The sequence below is a fragment of the Globicephala melas genome, chromosome 16 (genome assembly GCF_963455315.2).
Source record: "Globicephala melas chromosome 16, mGloMel1.2, whole genome shotgun sequence".
NCBI classification, from domain to species: Eukaryota; Metazoa; Chordata; class Mammalia; order Artiodactyla; family Delphinidae; genus Globicephala; species Globicephala melas.
The window spans coordinates 32,673,406-32,684,890 of record NC_083329.1 but is presented as its reverse complement, the minus strand read 5'-3'; the positions used below and the strand labels follow the sequence as shown (position 1 = coordinate 32,684,890).

Here is an 11,485-nt window from a genome sequence, read left to right as displayed (position 1 = left end):
ATTATATGTTTTCCCTACTTAAAAATACACCTTGCTTTCCCAGTAAAGTGCTTTTCGGGTGACTCGGTGCTGTTGCCCACATCATTGCACTTTAGTTGCACAACAACTCTGCAAAGTAGGAAGGGAAATACTTTATCTCTGTCAATTAAATGAAGTAACCAAGGCTGGCTTCAGGTAGCACGGTGGTGATTGTCCGAGGCCACGCACTCCGTGACAGAATCAGAGCCAAAACCCAGGACTCCTGATTTCAAGTCCAATATTGTTCAGCTGTGGATCCCTTTGTGCAAATATCTAAGTAAAAGCAAACCTCATTCTCTTGTTTAGTAACCTGCTTGAACTTGGACCTAGAACAGTTTAGACAGGTTCATCCTTGCCCAGAGACTCTCTTTTCACATTTGAAGCAAACAAAGAGATGAAAAAAGAATTACGTAAACATAAAGAGGGTATTAGTGAATCCTAGGGCCAAATGACATAAATCTTTGATTTTACCAGGTGCAGTTATATCAGGTTATTGGAATTTTATTTCTAACCGAATTAGGATGACTTGGTTGACAACAGGAAGGAAGGGAGGGAGGGAGGGAAGGAGGACGAAGTAAATGAGGAAGGAAAAGAGACGGGCAGACAGAAATACAGACAATAAAGATCAATAATGAATGCCTACAGTTACAAAAAACATATAAATGGGTTCTGCCCCAGTCTTATAGATACATATCCCGTATGGTTACGTGCTAATCTTTTTTTTTTTAAAACCTAAAACCAGTAAAATTCTACTCTCCTTGGATAAGTGGCAACGACAGAAAACAGAGGTAAAACCCACGATCCTTCAAAGACAGGCACAGTGCTTGGCAAGGTCTTCAGGGTGTCCTAGAGGTGCTGAATGCGGCGCCACACGGAGAAATAAATGCACACTCCCCTAACCTCCCGACTGGCCGCCCTAAGAGAAGATTACACCACCCGCGGGGGTCCCTGCCTCCTTTCGCAATGACAGAAAGAGGTCTAGTGTGCCCTGGGAACGAGGATTCCAGGACGCTCGCCAGTCTAGCCAGACTGCAGCAGAGGGGTGGACGCCTTGGGGCCAGGCCCGGGCACCGCAGCTGACCTGGGAGGTGACCGGCCCTCCCCTCGGGGACCTGAAGGTGAGAGGGTAGCAGAGGACGAGCGCGGTTCCCCGTGGAGGGGGTGGGGAGGCGAAAGGGCCGCACGCGCATGCGCCGCACCGCCACCTCCGCGGGCCGGAAGAGCGGAGCAGTGGAGCCGCGGCTGCCGGCGCCAGACGCCGCGGTGGCCGCGGGGAGATCGCCGGCTGGGCGATGCGGCCCGTGGACGACACTGGGGCCGCCAAGCGGCTGGAGTCCGGGCTGCCGCTGGTGGACATCCCGCCCCCGGGCTCCAGGCAAGAGTCGGCGGCCACCGAGGTAGCGGAGACGCCCGGCCCCGGTGGGTGCTGGCAGTGTCCTTCCTTGCCGTGCGGCTCGCGCGCGGAGCAGGGTGAGTGCGGCGCACGGACCCTGGTGCGGGTCTCGCCCGTGGGGGACCGGGCGGGCGCCAGCGGTGGGGGTCCCCGCAGCCGCCGGCCGGGGGCCCCGTGTGGACCGCGCCCCCCCCTTCCCACCCTGCTCGGAGCTCGTGAACACCCTCGTGCTGTCACCTGGGGGCGGGGGGGGTGCGGGCTGTAAAGCAGAAGCCCCCCGCGCCCCCATCGGCGGGAAGAGCGGAGAAAGTTTCTGATTGTTCTGGAACCCATTTGGGATTCTGAAACTGTTCTTATAATTAAAGTGATTAAAGTGTTACGGGCAGGATCATGGAGTCAGATTGCCATTCGGTGCGCCCTGCCCGAGATTGGGAGTCAGGGAGAAAGGCCATCCCGCAGCTGGCCGAGGTTGGGAGGAAGCTAAGCAAGAAAACTGATCTCAATGTAAACGGTGTTGCTTGAAGAGGAAGTTGAAAAGCATCGGGTCTAGAAAAACGTTTGTCTCAGAGTTTTAGAATCTTGGGAAGGCAGAGTTGAGTGGGACTACTACTGGTTCTTAACCTTTTTGAGTTACAAGGAATTTGTAGCAACTGATGCAAAATGAGACAGAGGCACAATCTTACAAACACGGGTAAGAGGTTCACGGACCCGCCTCCAAAGCCAGGGACCTCGTGTGAGAAAGCCTTTATCTTGTTCAATGTCTTCCTTTCACAAATGATGAAATTGAGGCCTGGGAAGGTGAGGGCTTTGGGAGGGTTTTTTTGTTTTGTTTTGTTTTTTCGAAGATCTAGCATGTGTGGATGAGACACTTCACAGGTCCGGGCAGCACCAGGGATAGGATCCCAGTTTGCTAGCGACCCAGCCCAGAGCCCTTTCTCCTAGCCCCAAGCACATTCCTCCTTAAACTCCACCACCCACCTGGAGCAGCTTCCTCAAAGAAAAGAGAAATAGGCAGATGTCCTTTCAAGACAAAATTACACAGTCTGCACCACCTCATCCTCTGGATCACCTCCCTTAAGTGTGACCTGGGATTTCTATGTCTCTTAGCCGATCCCGCTTTCTGTCTGCACTTCTTGAGAGTCAGAAAATTCACACATTTTGTGGAGAGACAAACCCCAGGGAGATGGTTCTTGCTGCATTTTTGTCCTTAATGCTAAGAGAAATGATCAGGTTTCTGATCATTTATGTAAGGGTTACCTTCAGCTGAGCTGACCAGATGTGCAGCTTTGAAGAAGTCAGTTTCTCATCTTAGCATCCTATGGCTGAATGTTGTTACGATGGACTGCTGAGTTAGTCCTTGCAAACTTTTAAATGATTCCCCTGTTTGTGAACCAAAGAGGCATACTTCAGGCAGAAGGTGGCAAAACCTACGTAAGCAGTTCCACCTAAGAATCTTGAGGGGTCTTTTAATTTCAAAGAAAGTTGCTAATAATAAGACTTAGATAAAGTGACCAGATAATATTCCAAAAATGGGATTGCCATAGAAACACTTTAACACCCCCCCACCCCCCCGTACTGTGGTCATTGAACTTTGTGACAGTATCATTTTAGCTTCTTAACCCAACTGGTTATCTCAAGAAAGTTCATTTTCAAGTTCAGGTTGAAACTGTTACCCATTTTTCTTACATTCTTGGATAACCTTCCCAGACAGCACACAGCTATCCTAAGACATCTGTTTATTTTCTTGAGGGACAGTGTGGGTCTTAGACTGAAGCAAGGAAAAGAAGTTGTCTTAAGTCTGTGCCTCACATCCCCCTGGAAGGAGTGAGTTCCTTAGGGTAGCAGTGGCCCTGAAACCAGTAGAGCTTTTTACAGTGACCGAGGTCCTATTTCAGTGGGTCTAGGGTAGGGCTGGCATTGAAGTTTTAAAAGTTCCTCAGTTGATTCTAATTCCCAACCTGGGTAGTGAATCACCAGTTTAAAGCAGAGGATAGAGAAAGTGAGCAACTTTTCAGTTTTCTTCTGACTCAGGAAATCGCACTGTGGCCACTTACTTAACTTGAATTATTTAGAGTTGCCAAATTATTAGATATGTTTTCAGTGGAATATGGTCATGGAAGCATATTACATAGGCAGATGCCTTTTTGGATTATGCTACTCTCTTGTCCATCTCCTTTGACAGAGAGAATTGAAATTACTATTCTGTAAGAGACTGCGGTCTGCCTGAGGAGAACCAGTCCTCAGTCTTATAACAAATAATCAAGTTAAACTAGACCTTGTAACTTAAAGTTTTAAAAGAGTTAAAATATCATGTTAAGTTAAAATATTCCTGGAGAAAATTTTAAAAGTTTAGGTTGGAGAAGATCCTTGAAATATAGACCAGGGAGATGTTTTCTGTCCTCGATCTTCCTATTCTGTTCTTTCTGAGGGTGTAGGTTCTATGTAAGGATTGGGTTTCTTTTAAGAAAAACTATTTTGGGGCTTCCCTGGTGGCACAGTGGTTAAGAATACGCCTGCCCATGCAGGGGACACAGGTTCGAGCCCTGGTCCGGGAAGATCCCACCTGCTGCAGAGCAACCTAGCCCGTGCACCACAACTACTGAGCCTGCTCTCTAGAGCCCGCGAGCCACAACTACTGAAGCCCATGTGCCTAGACCCTGTGCTCCGCAACAAGAGAAGCCACCGCAATGAGAAGCCTGCACACCGCAACGCAGAGTAGCCCCTGCTCACCGCAACTAGAGAAAGCCCGCACACAGCAATGAAGACTCAACACAGCCAAAAATAAAAAATAAATAAATTTATAGAAAGAAAACTATTTTATTTGGACCTGCATTCTGAAATTTCAGAAACTGACCTCTAAGGCTGACCAGAGCCAATACATGTATTTTGTGGTGCTTAACTTGGAAGTCTTCTAAAGCTTCCTTCTCATGGGCTGAGTGGGTATGTGCAGTTTGGTTCCTACAGTATCTGAGCACATAGATATAGAACACGACGTGGAGGATTCGGGTACTTATAATGGATAACCTATTACGTGATGACTGCTAGCTCCAAGTCATTCTCTTCAGCAGTACACCTAGAACAGGAAAAGGTGGAGACCACTGACCAGAATGGCATCTTTTACTACAAAGGCTGAAGTGTACCCCCAGGAAGATTGTGCATCATCAGAGTTTGGTCCCACTTTGCAAACTGTTTGTCACTTGTGGGCAAAGGTATCTAATTAACATGAGGATGTTGAAATGTATTACCTGGTGTTTGTGTTTATCAGAAAAGGGCATTAAAACAAACAAACTTTGTGCAATACTGTTTTATGGCTGAGTAACCCATTGTAAATTCCTAGATTGGAATGATAATCCTTGTTTTACTACAAATTGCATGTGCCTACACATCCTTCACCTCTGCTATGCTCTTAACTAACAAGGGCCAGTACTGTGTTTCCTTCCTATTCTGTCCTTGTTTTTGTGTTCGTTTCAAAAAAGAAAAAAAAATATTCCTCAGTGTGTGGCCTATCTTTTTAAGTTCTCTGCTTACCCTGTTGCATTTTGCTGTCCTCTGAATGATGGGGGTGAGACTGAAAGCAGGTTCTACTCCTGTCTTAGGCAGCTGTTTAAGACAGAGGCAGTGGCTGCTCCTACAGACTGTCATTAATGGATTGAATACTTGATGCCCTGGAGAAAGCAGAAGTTTCCTGGTTCAGATCAAACCAAGAATCAGATGGCAGTCCTGTTTTTTGTTTTTTTAAATTTTTAAGCACTTTTAAGTACTAAGTCAGAGGGATAGATAACCTAGCCCCTAGCCTCAAAGAGTTTATGTTCTAAATGGAAGATAAGTCGTAAACCGTGAAAACTTTAAGATCTCCTTAACTGTTCAAAATAACTAAACAGAGAGCCTTCTCAGATTATGCTTTTGCCTGTGGTGTTAGACCCTACATCTTTCCACGAAATTTTCTTATATTATTTCCTTCAGCAATTATTTATTCAGGGTCTTCCATGGGCCAGGCCTGAACAGGGCAGCTGAGATCTTAGCCCTGGAGGAGCTTACAGGCTTGTGGGGGAAGTCAGCTAATCAAGAAGTAGCCATATCACACAGTTAGGACCTGTTTTCCAGAAAAGAACACTTTCTACATAAAGCCGAGTTCACCAATGAGATGATATAAAATATCACTTGGAAGCATTTTTCTCTAGCCATCTTGATAAGCATTTCTTAAAGATTTCTTTCACCATCTTGGCAAGCTTTTTACTTCCTTTTGACTTTAGGAGTGAGGGATGAGTCTTCAGTGAGACAAAGAGATCCATTTTGTAGGGTGAACTGCATTCTAAAAAGGTAGGTTTAAATTGTTGCCCTTTGTCTATGGTTCTTTATTCTTCGTGGGGAAAATGGTTCAGATCCAGAGAACGGATATGCTTAGGAGGTAATTTTTGTAGGCTGTTAGCTATTAATATTGTTCCATTTTTCTCAATTTCTAAGTAAAAGTGATTAAACATACCCTTGGAAGCAAGGACTAACCAGAATTTAATCTTTTTCAGAAGCTGAGAAGAAAGCACCCTGTCCTGGACTTGGCTTGTTTTACACATTATTGTCTGCGTTCCTCTTCTCAGTGGGCTCTTTATTTGTTAAAAAAGTGCAAGACATCCACGCTGTAGAAATTAGTGCATTCCGATGTGTGTTCCAAATGCTAATCATTATCCCTTGCTTAATATACAGAAAGTAAGTATTTCTTACCTGCAAAGTAGAAGGTATTAATAAATGTTTGTAAATCTTTTGACCTGCTTAAATTATCTACTCTACAGACTCTGCTTTATCCCTCTCATAGCTTTACCAGTCCCTACACCCTTTGGCTCAGATTAATGAAAAGTCACAAGGATCCACCCACAGAAGATGCTCTCATAAGCACCAACCACATGCCCAAACAAAGGAGGGGAAAGAGATTCAGTTATTTACCACCCCCTATTTTGAGAACAAAGCTTTCCTTGTACAATTCCCCCCATCTTGTACCACCCTCCCTCTTTCCTTTGGCGTAACTAGTATTTGGAAGAAAAAAGTAAACAGGAGGAAACAGTAGTGTCTCCTAGTGTCAGAGGTTTCTTTAAGTAAAACAGGCTGCTCTCCTACCAGGGCAGACAGAAGGTTACAGTAATAATATTTAGGTCTTCCCACTAGGGTGCCATGGGAAAGGGGAAAGTGGATCTTGAGAAAGGCCTCTTTAGCTCTTTTCTTGTTCAGTGTCCTCATCTGTAAACTGGAGGGAATGATATCCTTTGTCCTCTACCCTGTACGAAAACTGTAGTCCCCATCCTTACTCTTCTCTCCCCGCCCAGCCTCCCTTCCCCTTCTACATGGACCCCATACACACACCCTCCCCAGGTGAAAATAATACCTCCCCCACACTGTTGTAACCTCTACAGACCCCCGTGTACTTAGACGCCTGGGAGGAGCGCCTGTTGGGTTCCTGGTGGCTGTCTGGCTCTTTTTCTTTTTGGGTAAAGATGCTTAAACTCCAGATTAAAAGCTTCAGTCACTTGCTACCAAAGTCTCTTTGTATCTATAACTCAGTGCAGATTTACTTAGAATAGTTTCACTCCTTATCCCAAGTCTTTGGTGAAAAAGGTGAAAATCCTCTAAGATCAGAAATATTGTCAGAAATTCCCGTGTAGGTGTGGACAAGTCACAATATTTTAGGAAACGATGGTAGGTAAGACTTCAGAAATGTCTAAAGGTGGCAACAGACCACTGATGCTAACACAATCATTCTCTCCATTTTGGAGTAAAGGTATTGGCAGGAAGGCACTTAGAAGAATTTTCTTAAGTTGTTGGCACTAATCTGTTTTGACCCATTTTATGTTTCACTATCATGAAAAACTCTCAGCTTTTCAAAGTATGGACCAAAGGTGACCACACTTTCATTTCTAACTCCAGAGACCAAGGGCTCCCTATGTCAAGCCTAGACGCTGCTCTACAAAGGCCAGCTCTGGCACATACCAGTGAGCCGCACCTAGCCAGGAACTTACACAGCACTCTGCTTCGTAAATATTTAAGTGTAAAGCATTTGAGCAGCAGTTGTTATATTTATCCGAATGCTACAGTTTCTTTTCCAGCGTATTTTAACTCTTTTCCTAAGGAGAACAATGAGAAGTTGTCTCATATTCAATGCCTGAAATAAATTTTAGCATTGCTTTCAGCTGTAACAGAAAAACTCACTAAGATTGAGAACGCACACTCGCATTCCCAAGTTTTCTTATACAGGGCAGCTAAATAATGAAATTGTATTTATTATAAATATAACACTTTTCATTATAGAAAATTTGGGGAAAATAAATAGAAAGGAAAATTACCTATGAGTCCACCTATTAAGGTATAACCATGATGAACATTTCAGTATATTTTCCTTTTTGTCTTTTTTGCAGGCATGTACCTATACCTAGGGAAAATAATATCTATATTTGCTGACTTATACTATTTATGTATTTCTCTTGTGCTATTTTTGATTCTACTGTGAACACTTTAATGTCATTAGCTATATTTAGGAAACACTTTCTAAAAGGTGTATAATAGTTGTAGACATAATTAATTTACTATTGCCTTGTTTTCTGATAGTTAGGACTTTTAAGATAATGCTTAATTTAAAAATGTAATTTGAAAACAAATACCGAGTTCATTTAATATGCATTCCTTCCTTTGAATTTACAGAACTGGGTTTATAGGCCCCAAAGGTCAACGAATCTTCCTCCTTCTCAGAGGAGTCCTTGGTTCTAGTGCCATGATCCTTTTATACTACGCCTACCAGTCAACATCCCTCGCTGACGCCACGGTTATCTCATTTAGCTGTCCAGTGTTTACATCTATAATTGCTTGCATATTTCTCAAGGAAAAGTATAGCCCTTGGGACGCTGTCTTCACTGCATTCACAATCACCGGAGTGATCCTTATCGTGAGGCCGCCATTTTTGTTTGGTTCCGAAGTCGTGGAGACGGATAAAGACTATTCAGTTCACCTGAAAGGTGCTTTCGCAGCACTTGTACACGCTGTGTTTGCTGCCGTGACTTTAGTTATCCTAAGGAAAATAGGGACATCTGTGGACTACATGTTGAGCATTTGGTATTATGTAGTAGCTGGCCTTACCGAGTGCATCGTTGCCCTTTCTATATTAGGAGAGTGGAGTCTGCCGCACTGTGGGTTGGACAGGCTATTTCTCATACTAATTGGGCTGTTTGGTTTGGGAGGTCAGATGTTTCTCGCAAAAGCCATTCAAATAGAAAAAGCAGGACTAGTAGCATTAATGAAGACTATGGATGTGGTCTTCGCTTTTATCTTTCAGATTATTTTCTTTCATGATGTGCCGTCGTGGTGGACAGTGGGTGGCTCCTTATGCGTAGTAGCCAGTAGCATTGGAGCGGCCGTTCGTAAATGGTACCAGAGCTCCAAATAAAGCATCATTGCTGAAATGTGTACACCATCACCCAGTTGAGACATACCACCCGCATACACACCTGGAAAATCTGCATTTACTTCACTGACTATATACATTTCATAGTTAAGGTACCATTTTTGAATATGGTATGTCTTTAATTAGTTGAGGATAGCCAGTCAGTTGGGTGTAGCAATTATTATTTTTTGTGTGTCAGTTATTTTTTGGTTTTGGTTTTGGCTTTGGTTGTTGGGGTGGCATTTGGTAAGAGAACACATCATTAGTTGAAGAAAAACTGCACAATTTTTTATGACTCTTAAGTATAAATATATGTAATTTTTAAAAGTGTATTTTTGGTACTGATGGGATATAGGTGGGAAGAAATTTTAGATTCTCTTTTAGCAGTGTAGAGGCTAAGAAACTTATTGATAATAATGCTGCTGTATAATTAGTGTTGTGTTGAGAATTCATTTGAAATGTAATCCCATTTAGGAGGCCAAAGCTGGAGTAGGTGCCTACTTAATGGTATTAATAAAACAAATGAATTAGCCTTATTTTCAAGGCTTTTATAAATTATTGTCATTCTTTTAACCCATATTTGTGCCTTTTCACTCTAATGCTGAAATTTCATACATAAACTTAAAAAAAAAATCTTTAAATCACCAAATTTGGCTAATAGTGTTCTGTTTTAGTGGCATTATCATCTGTAGCTACATTCTGTAAGTCTAATTGTCCTCTGTTTTTTTTTGAAACTGCACTAAATTTTTCTTAACTTTCTAAGTTAAGGTGTTTAAAAATCATAAGAAAGAAATCTTGGCATGGCCAGTGTGCACATTTCCATCCTGAAGTGTTTTCCCTATACTAGAAATGTGATTTTCTATAAATTCTCCTTGAATTTATGGTGTGATGCCAAATAAAATTTTCTCAGGGCTTTATTAGGTTGAACCATAAGAAATTGATGAGATTTTACCTTTTTAACTTACAAAAACCATAGTTCCTTATGGTTCACCCTATTAAGATACCTCTCTTACCTTCTAAACCAAATACTTAGGGGACTTTGGAGTATATTTTTTTAAAATTACTTTTTAAAATACAGTAATCCTAGTAAACTTATTTTTGTAGTCTTTTTCCCTTATGGAGTTATATATAATAATGCTTCATGTTATATAGTAAATGTAAAGACCTGTGAATCCATGGTCGATTGATTTTTGTAGTTTCTTCAATAGGAAAACAAAATCACTGTTAAATTCTAGTATATCAGTATGATATTAAGTGTCAGTGCTGCACCATGATACTAACATCATGAATTCAAACACATTTTATGTCTGGAACTTCATCAGGCCAGTATTCTGCAGTTAAAGAGAGAATGTAATATTTAGGAAACCTTGGGAGGTTAATCAGGAAGTAGAGAGTACATGCAAATGGCTCTTTGTCACAGTGAACCCTTTACTGGTGAGGCTATAATGGTCTCCAGCTCTTACTGTGTCAGAGCTCTTATCTTAAGCCTACAGATTTGAAAGATTATAGGCTCTTTCCCACTGTTTCATCACAATTCTTCCGAAGTAAGAAAGAACTGGGGCTTCTGAGGTTTATGCCTTGGTGAGAAAAGGATCTTTTCCAGTAGTTCCAAGAGGAAATTTTTGGCTTGCTGATCTTCCCAAGTGCTTCCCACCAGATAAATCCTAAATGGTCTATTTAGGAAAGTCACACTATCTTTATAACTTTAGCCTAATCTGCAATATTAGAGTTTAGAGTTGCAAAAGCATCATTTTGCAAGTATGTTAGATAATTATAGAATTAGAGTGTCTTAGGGCTCAAGGGTTAGAGTCCTCTTGTAGGAGACATGCTCCATGTTTAGGGATGCTAGGGAGGGGACCTGCCCAAGATCCCTCCTTTAGTTCCATGATTAAGTACGGAAAGTAAACCACTGCTTGAGCTACATAAGGTAAATGAACTCTCAGGGAACCCTCTCCTGGTTCTTTACCTTGCACAATAAAAGAACCTATGGGACCTTGAAAGTTAAATGCCTTTGGGCCTGTACACTAGAGACATGTTTTATTTCAACAGTGTGGTTTAAGTGCTTGAATGTCACAATATATGACCAAAGTTGGAGAAAATGTTTCTTCTCCCAACTTTTACAGGGTGTGACTCTTAAATACTTTTATAATGTCCAGGGTATATACAAGGATATGTATTGTAACAATTATGGGTGCGTATATTTTGCAAAGACTGTAGTTCCTATATCTTGAAAAGGGAACTATTTTCATAAACTGGTTTTATTTTATAATTGCTAATAAAATTAATATGAAAGAAAACTATATTTTGGTTTTTATGATTATAGCATATGTGCTAGCTAATATACCTTATTTCTTTTTTCATCCATGTGCTTCAAAATGTACTTCTTAAAGAGATTGACCTCTGGCCATTCAGTTATGATGTAATAAGTTTCAAATTATTTATCTGTCTCTCTGATACTGTTACATCAAATCTAATGTCTCAGAAATAAAGGTCCTAATCTTATGTTCCAGTGAGGCCTTTATTTTTCTAGCTCCTCAGAGCTTGGAGCAGCTTTTGTTCCTATAGCTAATCTGTTACTAAGTCATGGAGTGTCTGTCTTCTTATTGTCTTGTGAATTCTTCTTTCCTCACCTTTCCACTGCTGCCGTCTTAGTC

General features: G+C 42.0%; 1 protein-coding gene across 2 annotated transcripts; it reads left to right on the top strand.

Moving 5' to 3' along the window:
* Positions 1 to 1,253: 1,253 nt before the first annotated feature.
* SLC35G1 (solute carrier family 35 member G1) lies at positions 1,254 to 11,081 on the top strand. Of its 2 annotated transcripts, none has more exons than XM_030865132.2 (3): positions 1,254 to 1,437; positions 5,935 to 6,115; positions 8,096 to 11,081. In XM_030865132.2, the coding sequence occupies exons 1-3, from the start codon at positions 1,311 to 1,313 to the stop codon at positions 8,832 to 8,834; spliced, it is 1,047 nt and encodes a 348-aa protein (XP_030720992.1). In that variant the 5' UTR covers positions 1,254 to 1,310; the 3' UTR covers positions 8,835 to 11,081. The 2 variants fall into 2 exon arrangements, with proteins under 2 accessions (XP_030720992.1, XP_030720991.1); XM_030865131.2 differs by having other exon boundaries at positions 1,254 to 1,488.
* Positions 11,082 to 11,485: the final 404 nt, after the last annotated feature.